This window comes from Dryobates pubescens, chromosome Z, assembly GCF_014839835.1.
Source record: "Dryobates pubescens isolate bDryPub1 chromosome Z, bDryPub1.pri, whole genome shotgun sequence".
NCBI classification, from domain to species: Eukaryota; Metazoa; Chordata; class Aves; order Piciformes; family Picidae; genus Dryobates; species Dryobates pubescens.
Genome location: NC_071657.1, coordinates 91,137,512 through 91,158,117, shown reverse-complemented (window position 1 = coordinate 91,158,117; position 20,606 = coordinate 91,137,512). Strand labels below are relative to the sequence as shown.

The 20,606-nt window shown below is 42.2% G+C and overlaps 1 protein-coding gene across 2 annotated transcripts in view; it reads left to right on the top strand.

The window, feature by feature from the left end:
• Positions 1 to 7,040, top strand: part of LOC104299324 (LIF receptor subunit alpha) — a 57,657-nt gene extending 50,617 nt beyond the window's left edge. For both annotated transcript variants that reach the window (XM_054178176.1, XM_054178175.1), the window contains exons 16-20: positions 1,794 to 1,961; positions 2,585 to 2,746; positions 4,534 to 4,627; positions 5,185 to 5,263; positions 5,898 to 7,040. In XM_054178176.1, coding sequence (XP_054034151.1) covers positions 1,794 to 1,961; positions 2,585 to 2,746; positions 4,534 to 4,627; positions 5,185 to 5,263; positions 5,898 to 6,536 — 1,142 coding nt within the window. In that variant the 3' untranslated portion in view covers positions 6,537 to 7,040. The remainder of the gene's footprint in view (positions 1 to 1,793; positions 1,962 to 2,584; positions 2,747 to 4,533; positions 4,628 to 5,184; positions 5,264 to 5,897) is intronic.
• The last annotated feature ends 13,566 nt before the right edge of the window (positions 7,041 to 20,606 follow it).

The window sequence follows — 20,606 nt, the reverse complement described above, 5'->3', positions numbered from 1 at the left end:
GGCAACTTTCTGAGCACATTTGGTACAGCTCAGCAAATGTATATATGTATATATAAAGTGTCCATAACATTTCTGTTTAAAAGCACTTCACAGATCAGAACTAGATCCTAAACAAGCCACTCTTGAGAATTGCACTTGTATTCCCTCCTGCCTGGGTAACTACCATTTGATCAGTCTTACTTTCCTGGAGATACAGTAATTTTCAGTATAGTGGAAAAAATAGAATAGAATAGAATAAACCAGGTTGGAAGAGACCTTCGAGATCATGGTGTCCAACCTATCATCCAACACTACCCAATCAACTAAACCATGCAACCAAGCATCCTGTTAAGCCTTGCCCTGAACACCCCCAGCGACGGCGACCCCACCACCTCCTCAGGCAGCCCATTCCAGTGGGCAATCACTCTTTCTGTGTAAAATTTCCTCCTAACCTCCAGCCTAAACTTCCCCTGATGCAGCCTGAGACTGTGCCCTCTTGTTCTGGTACTGGTTGCCTGGGAGAAGAGACCAACCCCCACCTCACTACAACCCCTCTTCAGGTAGTTGTAGAGAGCAATAAGGTCACCCCTGAGTCTCCTCTCCAGGCTAAGCAACCCCAGCTCCCTCAGTCTCTCCTCATAGGGCTTGTGCTCCAAGCCCCTCACCAACCTTGTTGCCCTTTTCTGGACACACTCCAGCAAGTCAACCTCCTTCCTAAACTGAGGGGCCCAGAACTGGACACGCTAATGTCTGAATGCTCCCAGTTCCCAGGTATCTGAATGTGGCTTCACGCTTCAGTATCACAAATCTGTTGTATTGTGTTGTAAATATAGCACCCATTTAATTTTGAGTTTAATGTATTTTCTGCTAAAATAGTTTGCTTGGAAAACTAAGGGGGTGACATAATCTGAGCCTTTGGAAATGCTGTTGTTTATTTCATTGCTAGGGTTGAAGGTGAGGTTAAGACAATTTTACCAGAAACTGAGCTTTCAGCCATTTGTATCTCTGTAAAAATCCTTAACAGTTTCCCGTAAGATTTTCTCATACAAGATTCTCAACTGATTGGAAGTTTTCAAGGTAAAAGGATAACGGTTTTAGGGGACTGAAAATGCAGAAGAAACTTACTAGGAAATGGGAAATGTATCACTTTGCACAAGAGTATTGTTTCATTCTAAAAGTTCAGACTTGCCTTTGAACAGATAACCTGATACTTTGCATTGATCTACCAGTGTTGAATTCATGTTTAAGAATGCATCTATTTTTGTCATGATGGTTAAGTCCCGACGCATGTGAGCTTACACAGTGTCTTCTGTAACACTCAGAGGGGTATACAGGTATTGGAATAAGGAGTTTTGATTCCTGATAAGGGTATTTCTTTTAAGCTGAGATAGATTTCTGTAATAGGAATGTAGAATTTGTTTAATTTTAAGATAAGCTATGAAGTCACAGAGTTAAAGCCTTTAAAAGCTAAATAATTTGTATATTCTGAATGTTTGTTCTACCCCTGGGGATTTGTGGCAGGAAGAAGGGTATTTATGTATGTAGGTCTTTGAGAGGGCAGCACAAGGAGACATTTTTCTTTCAACCTAAGTTTTTACTGCTGTAATTAATAACAATGGGACCCACATAATTCTATTTTTGTAGTATCACCTGCTGAGTCTTTTGATATTGTTCTTGGCAGTGAGGGAAAAGTACTGAGGAAGAATCTGAGAACACTAGCTCTGAAATACAAGTAATGAAACACTTAAGTGGATTAAGCATTAAATGATAATGTGGTTTCTTACTAGCTTTTCCCTTTGTAAATGTCATTACAGCTCCAAAACGTGCACCAAATTTTACTGTAGAAGAAACTTCTTCAGATTCTATATTGGTAAAATGGGAAGACATTCCTATTGAAGATTGTCAGGGGTTTCTAGAGGGATATCGGCTTTCCTTTGCGAAAGGTGAAAAAGATGCTTTAAAGCCTAGGCTTTCAGAATCAGGTAAATGAAATATATGAGTTCCTTGCTTTTTGTTTTGTTTTTTAACAATTTAGTTTCACTTGTAAAAGATGCTTTAAACATAATTCATTTGCATTACTCACTGACATAATTGGCCCCTGATACATAACAAAGGCATTTAAAATAATCAGCTCCTTGTGTGGTTAGCACAGTTGTTTTTTAATGTAAGGCAGAATTTGGAGAAAACTGTGGCTCACTGAGGCCAGAAAGCTATGCAGTGACTAAGTGGCAGTGTGACACACTGCCTTGTGTATACATCCCCTGTGTAGATAAGACATGAAGGATACATTTAATAGGATGTATTCTTTCAGTACCCATCTTGCAGTGACATGGCTGTAAAGAACTGAAGCCTGATTTACATTAACATAAGAGGACAAGCAGGAGCGTAAGAAACTGAACCCAGTCTGCAGCAACAACACACTTGTGTGCTGTTTCATGCTGTGTAAGCATGCAGCATTGCTAGGATTCTTTGCTTCAGTTTTCTTTTACACAGACTGTTATTCAGGTTTTATATGCTGATTTCAAGAAAGTCTTGCTAAAGCTGAGGCTTTCTGTGAATCCCTTCTTATAAAGTTATGCTTTTCTTCCTGTTTCCAAACAAACAGGGAACCTAGAACTTAAAGTTAAGAATATCACTGACTTAACAAAGAAGTCTTTGAAAATACTTGATCTTCAAGGCAAAACAAGTTACCAACTGGACCTACAAGCCTACACTGCTGGTGGGTTGAGCCCTCCGAACAGCCTCTATGTGGTGACAAAGGAAGACTGTAAGTTGAATATCCTTGTACATAAACAGTCTGTAGCACAGAGAGCGTACAATGTATACAAAGCTGAACTTTGGTGTTATGTTGGTGGTTTTTTTGCTGGTCCCCTTAAGGTAGTTTGGGCCTACAATGTAATTTTTTATGTATTTAGTTATTTTAAAATATAAAAATTGGTACAATTCAGGGTGAGGAAAAAACCCTTTCCTAGTACAGCCACGTGTAGTTCATGGTGATGTGTGCTAGAAAAATAACTTCTGAACTACTACCAAATATGGGGGAAACTGAAGTTTGTCTTTTCAACCAACAAGTTGTTTTTATCATCTTTCCCATGATGAGTATCTGCTAATACATAATGGGAAGAAAGACATTATGGAAGTACTTACTAGTTTCAGAATTATAAACAGATGCCCTTCTGCTTTAAATTTAGTTTTATCCATCCCCTGACAGAAATCAAACACAAAGACAGTTGGGGGGGGGAAGAAAAAGAAGTTTACTTTGCAGAATGAAAAACAACCATAACAACAAGGTATTCATATGAAAGACTGAACCTGGGCATAAAACTAAAATACAAGGAAAATCCAACTTGAGGCACTTAATGTCAGCAGAGGAAGGCAGTAGGAAGGTATCTGAGCTAAACCCTGGAGATTAGACGCATTGTAAACCATAAAAAATGCAGTGCAGCTCCTCTGATGAGTTGCTGGCCTGTATCAGGAGGCATTACCAGAGACTGGCCAACTTAAGTGACCTGAAAAGTGCAATTCCAGTGCTTACTGAGAACAGAATTGCAGTGGCAATCAGTCTTGTGTTGCAAGTGAAGCCTTTCACAATTAAACAAACAGAAGTATTTGCTGATTCCTATAGTCATCACTGAATCAGCTCTGTTTAAGGATGGACCTTTGCCCTTCCAGCAAATAAGTGGTGTATGGTATAGGTCACTGTTTGTAGAGCACTGCATCTGGGTCAAGGCAATCCCAGGCACAAATACAGGCTGGGCAGTGACTGGCTGGAAAGCAGCCCTGAAGAGAGAGACTTGGGGGTGCTGGTGGACGAGAAGCTCAACATGAACTCTCAGTGTGCACTTGCAGCCCAGAAAGCCAATCAGATCCTGGGCTGCATCAAAAGAAGTGTGGCCAGCAGTGTACTCAGCTCTGGTGAGACCGCACCTGCAGTACTGCATCCAGTTCTGGAGCCCCTGTTACAAGAGGGATATGGACAGGCTGGAATGTGTCCAGAGAGGGGCCAAAAGGATGATCAGAGGGCTGGAGCACCTCTCCTATGAGGACAGACTGAAGGAGTTGGGGCTGTTCAGTCTGGAGAAGAGAAGGCTCCAAAGTGACCTAATTGTGGCCTTCCAGTATCTGAAGGGGGCCTACAAGAAGGCTGGGGAGGGATTTCTCAGGATCTCAGGTAGTGATAGGACTAGGGGGAATGGAATGAAACTGGAGGTAGGGAGATTCAGGCTGGATGTGAGGAGGAAGTTCTTCCCCATGAGAGTGGTGAAGCCCTGGAATGGGTTGTCCAGGGAGGTGGTTGAGGCCCCATCCCTGGAGGTGTTTAAGCCCAGGCTGGATGAGGCTCTGGCCAGCCTGATCTAGTGTGGGGTGTCCCTGCCCATGGCAGGGGGGTTGGAACTAGGTGATCCTTGTGGTCCCTTCCAACCCTGACTGATACTATGATACTATGAAATGGTCTCTAATATGTGGGAATGTTACAAAAGGCATAAAACTTGATGGTGACTTTGGATATGTGCTTACTATGTTTTCTTTACTTTTTTTTTTTTTATCCTCCAGCTGTAGGATTAATCATTGCAGTTCTCATCCCCGTGGCAGTGGTTGTGCTGCTTGGATTGGTGGCCAGCATCTTCTGCTACCGAAAGAGGGAATGGTAAGTGCCTGCATTGCATTCTGTTCTTTTCCTTCCGTGCTAGAATTTTCCATTATTTTAGTTGCTCTTTGTTTTGTCTTAGTACAAAAATATGTCACCAGGCTTTAAATAAAGGTGAGTGGCTAAAGCACATAGAAGAAAATGAGGGTGAGAGGTCAGAGTGAGGAGTGAAAAAATGGTTTGCAGAAGATAGTGCCTCAGCGATCACTGGTTATAAATAGTTCCCAAATAGAAATTAGCTGGTGACACACTGTAATTTGTGAGCCATTCACAGACACTCAGACATCACATCTTCAGTTTTTATTAAAACCAAACCAAACCAAACCAAAAAAAAAAAAAACAACCAACCATCAATAAACAAAACAAGCAACCAAGCAAAAAGCCTCAGAAACATTTGCTGGTTTTTCCATTAAATACTCAGTGAAAGTGTAACACACTAAATCTTTGTGCCATATGTCTTCTGTATTCTGAATTTAAGGGAAATGTCCTGACTCATTTTGTGGATTCACAATACTTCAGGGCTTAGTAATTTCAGAAACTTTTTTCTTTCTCTAAAGGATTAAAGAAACATTTTATCCAGAGATCCCAAATCCTGAGAACAGTAAAGCACTGCAGTTTCAGAAGAACATCTGCGAGGTAACCTTTACTTTAAATCTATCATTTCAAACTTCTGAAAGGTACTGTGAGTAAAAAAGTCTTTTGCAAACTGTGAATCTTCTGCTCCAGTTACAGAAAATATTCCGTGCTGGAGGAAAACTTTTATCAGAGGCTATCTAGAACTTCTTCGTTGTTAATGTAGTTACTTCCAATGTTTAAACTAGGAAAAGACTAATGTCTCTCTTCTCACACTAATGAGAGGTCAATACATGACAGCAGTAAGGGAGCAATGTATTCATCCTTGCCACAGTGTCAGGAGAAGTAGGAAGTGTGAAAAAGTGTGCATGTCACATCCCCAACCTCCTGGTAACACATAGTAGGTTGAGCTGGATGTAACACTTAGACAACCTTCTGGAATGGGTTATACAAAGTCAAGATATGGAGAAAAAGTTCTGAAATACTGCAAGATCTGGAGTTTCTTCTAAAATACATTTAAGATTATCAAGAGTATGTGATGAGCCATGTCATGAGCCCATGAGAAAATGGGAATGAAAACAGGGTTTTTTCTGTTTTACTAATGGCAATGGGATGAGCACAAGGTGCAAGTTGCAGCTTTCACAATTTCCAGGTCTTTTGGTTTAGCCTCTCCTCTTTCTCCTCTTTCTCTCTTCAGGGGAATAAGACACTTAAAACACTGGAAATGAACCCATGCACTCCCAATAGCGTTGAAGTGGTGGAAACACAATCTGCAGCTCCCAAGATTGAAGACACAGAGATGATATCCCCAGCAGCAGACACAACTGTGCCTGAAGATGGCTCTGACTCAGAAACAGAGAACCATGTGGTTGTGTCCTACTGCCCCCCTATCATTGAAGAGGAGATCTCAAATCCCCATATGGATGAACCTGTGGGGTCATCTCAGGTGGTTTACATTGACATCCAGTCAATGTATCAGCCTCAGATTAAAGCAGAAGAGGAGCCAGACATAGACTTAGTGACTACAGCAGGCTATAAGCCACAAATGCAGCTGCCTATCAGTGCTATGAAAGTAGAGAGTCATTTACCTGCAGAGGAAGAATTGAATAAAACTGCAGGTTACAGACCTCAAGGAAACACAAATGCCTGGAATGTGGACATGCCAGACTCTCCTGGATCAGTTGAAAGCAACAATGAAAATGCATCTTTTGGGAGTCCATGCTCCATTAATTCCCGACAGTTTCTGCTTCCCCCAAAAGATGATGAAGACTCTTCCAAACCCAGTAACACAGGGTGGTCCTTTACGCACTTTTTTCAGAACAAAGCAAATGATTAACAGTCAGTCCTTGTTGTACCTGAACTTGCCTTCTAAATAAGCTTATTCCTGATGTTGTAAAGAAAGGAAGACAGACATGAATTCTAGTTGAAAAGAGTCAGCAGAGGTTCTAGTGAGCTGAATGTTACCATGTTTAAGTTAGCAAAAGTGTTAGTGTACCATTTTAATAGAGGCTGAGAGGGCAAAGTTATAGCAATTTAGTTTATTACTCTAGTGAACTATATTGAATATAAGGGGTATCGAGTTTAGAGCTCCTGATAATTACAAAGAACTCTGCCTACCTTCACATAGTGCTCAAAGATTAATATGGTCTCATCCAACCTATAGCTTAGAAAGATTGCTTTGCTTTGTTGTAGTTGTCCTCAGCAGTGCATACTCAAGTGCAACCCAACAAGTTTCCCTACTGAAGGTTTCATTTACTACAACCTCAGCCTAACACATGGAAACAGTGTGATGGAAACTGTTGCCATCTTTTACCTAGTTACAAACTAGGTATGAATGCGAGTGGGGGGTTTGGGGGTTGGTTGTGTTGTTGTTGGGGGGGTGGGGGGGTGAGGTTGGGGGGGGGTGTGCTTTTTGGTTTTGTTTCTGGTTTTTAGTGTTAACCCTTCTCCCATACAGAAGGGTATTGTCACTGTTTAACACTTTTGAAGCAATGGCCATTCAAATCTGTTGCTTATAACTAGACACTTGTTTCTGTATTTACTGTACAATGTTCATTCAATGTTTGACTCAGGGGTACAAACTTGGGGAAGAAGCGTGTAACACTGATTTAAACCTCAACAGGAACTGCATAAAGTTTAAAACTTTTTTTTTTTTTTCCTTAGAATGCTGTATTGCACTAATGCATTTTCTATTTTGTAGCTTCAGCTCCAGATCTTCTGCTTCAAAGTGGTACAACACTCCTTTCTTCCCAGCCTTCAGCTGTCTTTGCACTATACAATAATGTATACCATGGGGATATCTCTTTCTACTAAACACTAAATGTCCAAGCAGTTTGGCATGTGAAATTAGAGGTAGTAATTCTAACTCCTTGAGAACAAATTACTCTTTTAATAGTCTTTATTGTGTTATCCTGCTGCCTGTCTATTCTTCAGAATCCACCCAACAGGACCTTCTCTACAAATCCCACCTGGGAGTACAAGGTGGGGTTTCTTTGGTGGCAAAGAGAAACCCAAGGAGTTTTTAGTGCCGCTAATTCTACCTCTCCTTTATCAGACATGTGATGCAAAGAAAGCTTAAATGTGCTTCAAGGAGTATTTAGAACAATCATCTTTGAAAAGCCTTGTTTTCACATATGTATCTTTAGGCAGCTGTAATTGTAACATTTCACTGTGTAAACTTCAGACTGTGGAACTCGTTAATTTCACTGGCTTATAGAAAAAAAAAAGTGCTTTCTAACTTACCTGTTCTGTAATGTAAACCACATTGTTGAGAAGTCAGATGTTAAAAACCTTGATCAAAAAGTGTGTCTGTAAAGTCCTAACTGACTCTTTTTAAAGTTCCAAATTGCTTACCTACTTTGTGGTTTTTTGAATAATTAGGATAGGGGAGAGGTTGTTTTAAAAAAGACCCAAAACCAGATACAGAGGCTGAATTGGCTAAGCTGCTAGTTGTAGAGGTGTGAGAGCAGACCAGGAGGATGGCTCATTTGGCAGACATTTGGTCTCCAAAACATGTCATCTGGCCATCATCCAAGCATTTGGTTAATTGCACTCACCAATGGCGCAGTTTCAGATGTTGGTATCTCTCTCCCATCTCTGTAGAATGAGTATACAGAGGGATTTCAAAACTGACAAAAAGACAGAACACTAAATGGCATCCAAATAATTTTCATTAACAACTGCCACTGTGTGCCCCCTGGAAGAGTAAACTGTGAAGACAGTATAATGGATCTGATTGCAGACCTGATAGAGTGCAAGGTGTGTCTGAAAGACCTGGCAGAGCTGCAAGTGAGAATACAGACAGGCAGTGCAAAGAAATGGTGTCTGTCACCAGCCACCACTTCAACTTTCATGCCTAATCCATGACTGCCTATTATTCAGAACACTAAAACAATACAGAAAAGGATGCAGTTCTGCCCTTTGTGCTCAGAAGCTGTGAACTGGCTAAATCCTAAGAGTAAAACCCTTTCTCACAGTATCTCTTTTAGAGCAGATTTCTTTTCACTAGTGCAGATTTGGCTTAATGTGTTTATTGCCTAAAATGAATTCTAGATTGTGCTGCCTTTTTTTTTTTTCTTCTAATTAAAAACAGATGTCATGGCCAGAGGTTCTGGGTAGTGGTTTGGGGGTTTTTGTGAAGCAGTTTCTCAGTGCAGAGGAGCAATCAGTATTGTATGGTTATCCAAACAAAAAAAAGCCTCTGCAGCCGAACAGCTGCTCATGAAGGGCAAGCATACTTTCATATGTCTGTGTATTGCAAGAAACAAAACTGAACTGAGGTTGGAGAGTACTAGTAATTTTTAATCTGCCAGACTGGAAGCTAGGGCAGCTACAGAGAGCACACAGAAGTCACAGTGAGCAGGCTAAAATCCATCAAATGCTTAGAAAACCATTTAAACACAAGCATGACATACTCAGGTTATCTTTTATGCTGCTCCTTCTATTCAGTAAAGGCAACAGCATTTTTAATTACTTCATTTCTTAGTGATTAAGTAGGGAAAAGGTCCAGAACTACAGGGTCTGCCTCGATGTTGTTAAAGCACTCTCATCTAATTACCCATCCTTTTTTTCAAAACAAACAAAACAAAACCCAAACAAACAAAACCAAACAAACAGCTTTGACCATATCTTTTGTTTGACTGGTGTTCTGACTTTCAGGATGCAGGGCAAAAGAGTCTTACTAATAGCAATGGCTCACTATACATATCATCTTGTATCAGTAGCAGAAGAGTGGGACAAACAGGGGAGTGACACAGGCTCATGCAGTACATGTAGCATCATTAATTTTTGTTCACTGATTATGAAGCAGTAAGCAGCTTTTGTGCCAGCACTTACAAGCTCAGCTGCTTCACCTGTGTGGTTTTGTTTGAGCTATCCATTGCTGCCATTGAGGACTCCTTACAGATGCTTATCTTCCATCTTCAGCAGCAAATCCAAAATCAGTATGGGGTAGCGAGAGGTTGTGTGCTAATTTAGCGATCATATGGAAGACACCCTTATGTGCATGGAGCAGAACAAGTGAGTGACAGGGACCGTCCAATGGGATGGACTTGCTTTCTGAGTCCAAGTGCCATGTTAAACCAGTGACACATCTTTAGGAATGTCTTCATATCAAATTAACTTTCAAAGTACGGTGCTTGTTTAGCCTCTAAATTCATTCATAACAATTCCAAGACTGAAACTTTAGGCTTCAGAGGAGATCAGACTCCTTGTACTAGTGCCTTTGGGCTTCTTGGTGAGCCTCTTTAGCAAAACTGTTTCTGAAAAATGTCTTGGGAAACCTTAACTATTACATTTTCTAAGCATCATTTTTTGAAAGATCTTACTCCTTTACTGAGTATCTATTTTGTTTTAGTTCTTTCAGTGGTTTTATTTTTTTTTTCTCTCTGGAAGACTAGAAAGTTCATCTTTTTTTTTAAAAAAAAGCAAAAACACAAACCAACCAAAACAGCTTCCAGAAAGGATATTACCAGAAAGGGATTGCGTCCAAGACACTGTTAATCCTAACTCAGTGTTTCAGTCCCCCAGCTGGATCAGTGTTCAGAGATGCAAGGTGTTAGTGCCAAGCAATTTCTTCCTAAAGTGAATCATCAGTGCTGCTGCGTTTTATTTTTGAGCCATGCCTGTCATATGTGACACTTTGGGGTTTGTAATAGATTTTTGCACTGTTCACTGTGTGCATGGAACGTCAGTCACGTTTCATCTAAGTTTGTGCATATTCATTATTTGACACATCCATCGGTTTTGTTTTCTGACATGTGGAGGCATCTGGGATCTTGGGTTTGTGTGTTAAATTTTGGGATGGTAGAGCTCCATGTGATATACCTCACAGAAGTACTAGTTAATATATCAGCAAAACAGTAAGCTAATATGACAGGCTGGCAGTGAACTGCCTCCCTTCCTGCACAGTGGCTGCATAGGCAGACTTGGGACCTAGTGACTGATGTTTGCTCTGGTAGCTATCTTTATTCTCTGTAGTTGCTGCTTTTGTGGGAAAACCATTTTTAAAGGGAACCAGTAGCCATGTTGTCTGTTAAAACACAGATGGCAAATATGCTGTTTCTTAGTCTTTGGTTTACGTGGAGGACAATAACTTTCCTCTGCTGGGAACTCGGCAGCAGCAAGCTGCTGCTGATCCTGAGTTTTGGGCTGCTCTGAATAGACAGTGCCAAGTACACTTGCCTTTTTTTTTTTTTTTTTTGGGTGGGGGCTGGGGCAGGGTATAGTGTTTTGGTTTTGTGTGTTTGGGTTGGGGTTTTTTTCATATGTTGATCTGGGTAGGGCTTAGAGCTGCAGTGTTTCCTGTGATCGTGTTCTCTGGGATGCTCAGATGAACATGAATAGAAGCAAAATGAAGGCAATTGGATACTTTGGAGGGAGAAGGTATTTAGACGTTGTTCTGCAAAGGCAGTGAGAAATTGTGTGCTCTTTATTTTTAGACATACTGCTTTGTAAATAGAGTATTTGTATACACCTACAAGCAGATAGAAATACAGCAAAGGAATTTGAAATACATAAGAAAACATTTCGTATTTAAAGAATCAGCTTGCTAACAGGGCACCACATACCATAACTCTAGCAAGAGCTTCCCATGTAAGTAGCAGCCCCTGATCTGCCACAGACTTTGACAAAGCCTTCAAACCAAATGACATTTTTTTAGCACTAAGCACGTATGTGCTTTCATTATGTACCTAGGTGCACACTGCAGAAGAAATTTGCTTGCAGTTTCCAGTGTGATTTTTTTTTTTGAGAGCCCTATACTTGAATAAATGACTTCTGAAACAGCTTCCATCTGCACTTCTGCCAACACACTACACGGAGTTTGGGCCACAGTGCATTAAGCAGTGCCCTGTAGGTAGTTCACAAGTTTTGTGTTAGGTTTTTTCCCTTTAGCAAGCCTGGAAAAAGAGTCCCAGACCTCATATGCCAGACACAGATTCAGAAAAGTTGGAAAAGTTAATTTCCTCATGCTTAGGGCTGTCTTAAATTAAGTCTCACTTTAGAAGCTGTAAAGCAGTTTCTTCCATAACAATTGCTCTTCCTCTCCTCCCCCATTTATATAACTCTGGATTTTCCCCAGTGTTTCTAAGATAGCCAGTATTTCTTTCCTTTTTTTGCATGTTATGCAACCTCAGATGATATTGGCAGAGGTTTCTGTTACTTCACAACTTGTCCCAGGGTGCATGACCATACTTTTTTTTTCCCCCACAAAAACATCTATTAATTCCTTCTGCTTTTACAAGAGTCTCCAGAGAACTTTGCTATTTCAGAGGGCAGGGTCTCTGTGCAGGTGAGCTGGTCTAATGTCAGGGAGCTTCATGAGAGGATGGGGTTAAGCCATCCCCAGTCCTCAGTCTCTCCTTGCACCAGAGCTGCCCAGGTGACTGTGGTGCAGTAGAGCAGATGACATTATTATTTTTTAACGTGATGCCAAACAGAATCCCTAGGTGAGTTTTTGGACAGTCCCAAGTCTTTGCCTTGTTACATGAAAGCAAGCTCCAGTGGAAGTGTGTGCATGGCTTCCATGAGAGGGTTCCAATATCTATGCAACACATTTAGTCTCATGATGTGCTATATATATAGTAAGTAAAACTTAGCCAGTGACAAAGCAAAAAATTAAATGTGTTCATTTTCATTATTTGGGCTGGAAAAAAAGAAATTAAAGAGAAATAGCTTGATCAGTGTAAAAGAGAAAAGGGCAAGATCTCACTTTCTGTAGTAGGAATACAATAAAAAAGAATCACTATGTCAATGTTGCCTAATGTAATTCAAGAGTGGCTTAGGATGAATGACATTTTATGCTTCATAGCATATCAGAAAAGTTTATCAAACAGGGAATAACAAGAAAAAAAGAAAACTGAATTGACTTGTGTTTGAAATCCCACTCAAAGCTAACAGTAATTTGGACTTTGATCCTGTTGTGGCACACAAAACAGCGGAGTTGGTGGAGTCATACAGATCACCTGAAAAAAATATGTTGTACTATAATGCTGTAACTTCTAAAACATATACTGTGAACAGGTTCAGTGGGGTTTTTTTAGCTCTTTTTATACCATATTTTTTACAGCATAAGTAATTTGTTTAGAGATGGTTTTATGTTCTGTTTTTACAAATATTAATGGACTTATGTTTTATACTAGTGAAAATACTGTTTGCCAGTTTGAAATAGCCATCTATAGAGATTGAGAATAAATCAATAAATCAATCTGACAAAACAGTCTTCCTAACACACTAAATCTATCAGTCATTTAATACATTTCTGTTGCTGAATGATTCTGAAGTTTTCCCATGCCAAATCCGCTATGAAATTTCACAGCTTAAGCAAAATCATCACAAAGCACTTTAGTGAAGTTGTAGCATACCACCTAAAATACTGATTCAACATGAAAATGTATTAGCTAAGCAGTTAAACAAATGCATGCTTGAAAAAGGAAGCGTAGGATCATGTTGGGAAAATAATATTCCAGGGTGGCAGATGACATTTAAGACTAACCTAACACTAAGATACCAATTTTGCATAAGCTTTAAAACTAGTTTGCTTGGCTGTTGTAACTCCTGTTGTATTGCTTGGGTGTCTAAAAATAAGCATGTATTTAACAATTTTACCATAATACTACCGTGGAGTTTAATAAATATATTTTCTTACACTCTTACATGTTTTCATATTCCTTGCTTGCATGTTTGTTTGGTTTTTTAAGAGTTAAATTCTGCTCATGCTACAGTACAGAGTTGTTATCATTTTGTGCCAGAGTAAATAACCACAGGATCTGGCAAGCACAGCCTTGACTGCTTGATTGGCAGGATGGATAGCAGCACTTGGTAACACAGATACTGTCTGAGCAGCTTCTAAGCACAGCATGCTGTAGCACATATGTATGTGGCTCACTGAAGCCTTCCTGTTCCTGCCTTGCGATATGATGATAGGAGGAAGGCTAGTTGAGTTAACAATGTCCTCCTTTGCTTGGGCTCTAACACAGCTGAGGATTTGTTACTTCCCTGACAGCTTGGGCTGAGAGCTTGCAGAGATGAGCAACTGGGGGCTGTCCACAGTGCACAGGTCTGTGTGGTGGACGTTCATATTCTAGGATGAAGTAGCAGGAAGGGACTCAGGCTTCAAACTGTGGGGTTAGTTTGAGTGGCTAAGGACAATTCCTCAGTGTGTTTTGGTGGAATGGAGTTGATCAGCTTCCTTATGTTTATGAACATATGTTGCAGCATTAAGTTGTCCTAGTGGCAGCCAAGGAACTTCGTGGCTCATCCAACCATGGCATCTGAATTAGGGAGTGACACATAGGCTTAGTAGCGTGTGGATAGACAGGTGCCGTAACTCAGCACAACACATGAAGCATGGTGTCACTGTGATCTTCCCGTCTGTTTGGAGGCAATCTCAAAAGTCAGAGAGTTGGTTCCCTGTCTTGAAATAGAAGATCAGTGCAGCTTTTTGGTAGGGTAGCAACTAGACAGGATGTGAGAGCTCCACTGTGCACTGAGGATGTGTGGGATGAAGGGTACTAAGTCCTTTAAGCAGGGCTGAAGAGTGCTGCTTTGATAAGATTGACATGCATAAAGCTGTGGAAATGAGGAAAGGCTTTGCTTGTTCCACAGGTAAAATCCCACAGGTGTGCTATCAATCCCTACAACTGGCCAGTGCACAAACAGCAGGGATGAGTTCAAGACATGTTTCATGTCATCATCTGTGCCTAAAAGAAGTAGAAGGATAATGGTGTGGCAATGTCCTCTGAAGATACGGTAAGTTGTTCAGACACAGCTTGTTCAAGCCCTGGCAAAACCAAACTAACCCTCTTGGGTTTGGTATTTAACACAGCTCAGAAAGAGCTGTGGCCCCTAATCCACTGGCATAGAAGTATTCATACTCTGGCAGCATCAGAGAAGCACAAAAGTAGTGGGTTTCTTTGCAGATGCAGAGCCAGGTCATATACACAGTGGGTGCAGAGCAGTTAGCTGGGGGAGCTCTGGCAGTTGGAGAGGTGAAGTGAATCTGACCTCTCAATGCACACCATCAACCTTGTCCTGGTGCAGGATGCTCAGCTGTGGCAAACATCCCTGCAGCATACATTGCCTACATGCAACCTCTCACCTGTGCTGGTTTACCCCCATGGCCAACCAGGGCAAGGATCTCCAGTAACAAAGACAGCCCAGAAAGCGGTAGCTGACCTTATCCTGCCATGTCGTGTTTACAGTTCACAAACACTATACATGAAATACCCTAAGCCAGTTGTGAGCTGGAGCTTTAAATTTTGGGTACATATATGAGGCACTCCTACAACAAGAGAAAATCACAGTCTGAGCTTCATGTAGCATTGCAGACAATCCAAGAAAATACGCTGTGCTACAAAATCACAGCAGTTGAGCTTAAAGATTGGGTAACAATGACACTTGTGGACTGCCCTTTTTCTCAACATAGGGGTGGGAGAGGGAGTCACACCATCCATGTTTCCTGCCTCTGTTCCAGCACACATCCTTCTGCTTCACTCTCCTTGTGTTGCTCCTAACATGCCACAGGCTGCAGCATTAGCATCCATCAACCACATAAAGTTACTTCCAACACATAAAGGTTACACAGTGCCTCTATATGAGACATTTGTTAGTTCTTAAAACCAAGCCAACCAACCAACCTCCCCCCCCACCCCAAGACCCCTGTCTTTTGGTAAGAGTAATCAGTTCAAATGAAAACTGCCCAAACATTATGATAAATTGGTGATTGCTTCTTTGCTCACACCAACATTAAAAGCTCTATCAAGGAAGACCGAAGGAAAAGAAAGGGCACTAGAAACTATTTAAGGATCTACAAAACAAAAGGTTGCAAAGCTGCTGGGTTCTGAGCTTGAATGTCATGCTTGTGGCTCCATTTCTTCTAGGACATTCGCATACCCCACAGTAACCTGTGGTGCTGAAAGACACAACCTGTAGGGATGGGTGTTGAAAGAACTGTCACCATTGTTTTCCTAGAAAGACTGAAAGAAGCTTTAAAAAGAAATAGCTGGGGGAAGAGGAACAGTGGTGTCTTTGTCCTGTGCACAATAAGCAAAGGAAAAGGCTCTGACAGTGAATGGATAGTGGAGAGAAATGGCAGCTGACACTAGCACTGCCAGGCAGCCTCCATCACAGGGAGGCTGAGAAGGTACTCACAGCAAAGTTGACTCCCGTCCATGGGGATGCAAAGTGAGGACCTTACAGAGCTGCAGCAACTGCAAATGCTAGCACCAGCCTGTTGATCATGTGTGAAGTGCCTGAGTGCAGGGTCGGGGACATATGATCGGCTGAGCAGGGAACAAGTCAGGCTTGTGGTGCCTCAGACCAGTAGAAAAGGCAGCCAGTACCAGAACAAGAGGACACAGTCTCAGGCTGCACCAGGGGAGGTTTAGGCTGGATGTCTGGAACAAGTTCTATACAAAGAGAGTGATTGTCCATTGGAATGGGCTGCCTGAGGAGGTGATGGAGTCACCATCATTGGAGGTTTTCAGGAGACTTGATGGGGTGCTTGGTGCCATGGGTTAGTTGTTTAGGTGGGTTGGATTGGTTGATGGGTTGGATGCGGTGATCTGGAAGGTCTCTTCCAACCTGGATTATTCTATTCTGTTCTATTTCTAGTCTATTCTAAAAATGCTGTGGGAGCGAGGGATGTGCTTGCTGGAGCAGGCGATGCCTTAGAATACATAGAATAAACCAGGTTGGAAGAGACCTTCAAGATCATCGCGTCCCACTCAGGTGTCACAGAATCACAGAATGTTAGGGGCTGGAAGGGACTTTGAATGATCATCTAATCTAGTCCAACCCCCATCTTTGCCAGAGCAGTATCACCTACAGCAGATCACACTGGAATGCATCCAGACAGGTCTTGGTCTCTTCCAGAGAGGGAGTAAGGTGTTGCTTTGGAGAAGAGAAAACCCCACTGCCTGCACACCAAGAAATAATATGCTGATAGAAAGACACACCTGACTGATGGGCTGTGTCTGTAGCTCTCTATGAGTAAACCACATCTGCATTTTATCTAGACCTTTGCAGTGAGATTTACCTGATGAGGGGCAATGCTGCCATGCAGGGAGATGCATGTGCAGACCTATAATGATGCATTTCTGTAATAAAATCTATCTTTTTACATGTTTTACTACTTAATATCTTGGGCGGTGGAATCTTCAAACACCGCCATAACTTATTTACAAAATGAATTTACAGGTTCTGTTACTCAGTTGTGAGTGATACATTTCGCATATGAAGACAGTTAAATGATTCAGACACTGATCTAAGAATTTCCAATAGAGCAATTCAAACAGGAAATACAGGTGCTGCGGTCTGCAGTTTCCCACACATGGGATTCTGTGGCAGATTAGCTGAGTGCTCACAACTTGCTCCTCTGTCTGGTGTCTTCCCAGATGCTGTGACTATCATTCGAGTGGCTCTTGGATTGGAGAGGGCTAGGGGCCTCTTTTGCTCCATCACTGGGCTGTAGCCTTTCCATGACTCCTCTGGAATTCAGTTCTCTTGGAGCTTTTCCCCTTTATGCCTTGGTCCAGGTGCAAGGCCCAGATGTAGTTCTTGCCTGTTAGGACAAGCTCTTCAGCTGCTACTCTCACAGCATTTGGCTCTTGCCTCCTTCGTGGTAAGAACAAGGCCCAGGTTGCTCTGCTAGGGCAGGCCTTTCGGCTGTCACTCCAGCAGCATTTGGCTCTTGTTGCTGTCTGGGGGAGAACAAGGCAGAGGCCTCCCTTCTCAGCTGGTTTAAATGCTGTCCCAAGACAGCCAATGCCCTTTGGTAACAGAGAAACCTGGTAACTGGACCTCCAGGATGGGGCATATCCAAACATGGCCAGGGGCACACACAGTTCACAGCTGTGTTACAAAGTTAATTACAAGTGCTACATGTTTATATGGACCCCAGGAAGTGTCCAGATTTGCACATTTATGGGTGCTTACAAGGTTAATTACATGTACTACACATTTGCCTTGACCATCTGTACCCCAGGAACTGACCAGGTTAACACGTTCGCAGGTGTTTAGCCCATTGCCTGAGCTAGGGCATGTTTTGGGGACTGACCCTTCAGGACAATTTCCTCCTTGGTTTATTTTGCTTTAGCAACAGAATGAAACTATTTTTGCAAAAGCAAATCCTGGCTGTCAAAAGAGTAACTTTTATCAGGCACCTGTGACAGGCTAATGTGCTACAGGGGACAGGACAGCTTCCCAGCCCCGTTAATCCCTCCTCCTCTTTGCTGTTTTGCTCCCTGGGGACATGCTGGGAGCACTGGAATGGAAAAGAGCTCCCAGGCGCCACCTCTGTGCACTCAGGGCACACCAGTGCAGGAAGAATTTGCCTATCACAAGGACCAGCACTCTTATCTGTGTTTAGATCCCTTTGACATCTCTTTTACTTTCTTTTTTGGTTTTGTTTTGCTTTGCTTGGTTTTGGTTGGTTGTTTTTTTTATTTTGTTTTTTTACTTTAGGATGACTTAAGTAAACTTCAACCCAGGAAGATGGAGGAATGGTGGAGAGCAGCAAGATAAGCTGTGACCTGGGAAGGGCAAGGGGCAGGCATAAAGCAGCTCTGCCCAAAAGCCAGTGCCTAGCACAAAGTCTGACCCAGATTATCCAAGGTTGGCAGTGAAGGGAATATTTAGTCCTGGAAAGTGGAAGGAAATGTCTTACAGGATTAGTGTGGAAAATTAGGAAGAAAGCTAAGAACATCAATTTTAGGAAAGGGGTTAAATATCAGTAAGAGGCACTGGTGATTTGCAGAGGTACCCATGGCAAAAAAAGGACACAGCTCTGTCAACAGGAAAGAGCTCATCCTGTAGCACCACCAGGGTCGTGACGAGCATCTAATAAGGCCTTAGCAATAAATAACATGATTAATAAACAACCTTGAAGACAGTAAGCAGCACATCCAGGCCAGTTCCTGGGAAAATGACTAAGCACTCTGCCATGCACTGCCTGCCTTTCCCTTCTCCTTTCCTGGCCCAGCATCAGGGGGTGGGGTGCCGGAGGTGGCATTGCCTTCACATCTGGTCAGATGTGCCTGAGATTCTGGCACCTACTTCCTGATCAGGCACTTGAGTGGAAGCCCCTGACTCTCACCCAGCCCCAAACCTCATCAGGTAGAGTCAAGATGTGGATGCAGGATGCTTTCCTCTTTGGAAGTTTCTCAGACTTTCTTTTAGAAGATGCAGAAAGGATTTTTTTTTCCTTTATTTTTTTTTCTTTTTAAAGCCTCAAACCCCACAACATCTTTGCTATTCCCCCCCGCCTGGACGGCACCATGCAGCTGTGCTGCTCGTGCTCCATATACGCTGCAGCAGGGTGATGCTGCCAGCTCTGAATTCCTGCGTGGTGATACACACAGTTGGAAAGAGACATTTGGGGAGCTGCTGTTTGTTGCTCTTCTTTTTCCACAACAACAACGGAGGTATTTCCTACCCACTCCCCTCCTCCCTTGCCCTGCATTTCAAAGGGCAGCTTTTGTTCTTAAGAAACAGTGCCTTGTACCAAAACACCTGTTATTCTGCAGTAAATTATCTTAAAATAGAGACCTCTCCCACCAGATGTTTGTCTTGGAGCCACTCTCCAATTCTTGTGACAGAAATGAAAGGATGGGAAAGGCGAGACATATGTGACAGAGTGTAGGCTGATGCCATTTCTGGAGCAGTGCTGTGCCCGCATCACTGGCAGAATGGCAGGTCCCCATGACTAGAGGTACAGCCAGCCAGGCTGTCCCTACCCTGTACCAGGTCAGGACAGGTCACTGGCATCTGGGAAACCCCTCAAGCTCATAAAACATGAGCCTAACCTTGCCAGCAGCCAGCAGCTGAGACACAGCCCAGTCATCACTGCCGGGCTGCTGCAGTGGGCAGCCTGCAAGACCTTTGGCTTCCAAAGATTTTAGTTTTTCCCCGTTAAAATTCTGCACATTTCTCTTTTACATCACATGGCATTAATTTATATTAAATTTAATTAATTAAAGCCACATCCTAATCACATATACTTTATCCTGCTTTGTTACAACTATGTGCAGATTTCTCTCTCACCATGAGGTTCCCCAAGCTTAGCTTCACCTGGAAGGACATTTGTGAGTACCTCCAGCTCCTCCACAACCTGATCATATCTCTTACAGACAGTTTTTCTGAAGTGTGATTGAAACAGTGGGCAGAATGCAGGTGTATATTTCAGGGTAGTACCACCATGTTTTTTCAGTTTCTTTCTACTTTTAACAAGCATTTGGTTTTGACCACTGCTGCAATACCTACAAGGAAGGAAAGATCTTTCACCTAAATGATCAAGGTGTGCCCTCTAGAGTGTACAAGAGGTCTCTTTGGCAGTTATTTGCACATGCCATTACCTAGTACCACCCATTACTTTTTCCATTCAAGCCTGCAGCTGCTCACAGTCAGCTGTAGCTGGGACAAGTCTCAGGACCATGTTTTAGCTCCTAGAGAGCCAGGAACACTCTGGGCACAATGAAAATGCAGCAGAAACCTCTTAAACATCATTGCTTTTGCCATATCAGGTCCTTTTAACTCGTTCAGAGGAGCCTGTGCTGCTGAGGTTTGTGCCTTTCCTGATGCCAACACATTGTGAACCATGGGGTGCCATGCTGCATGGTGGGTCTCTCTTCTTTCTGTAATGGTTCATTGGTCTGCTTTGAACAAAGAGTTAAGGAAGAAAAGACTTTATGAAATTCTGAACCATTTCCTTAGTGTCTCGGCAGCACTCTGTTTGCCTGCTTAAATCACAGTTTGGCAATCAAGATTGCATAAGTGTTGGTCCAGTGCCTAAAAACCATCTTATTATAAGAGGACTGTGGCCCACCAAGACCTCTTGCACATCCATTTTCTCATTTTTCAGAAAAAGAAAAAAGGAAAAAAAAATAATTATTTGCAACACCACAGTAGA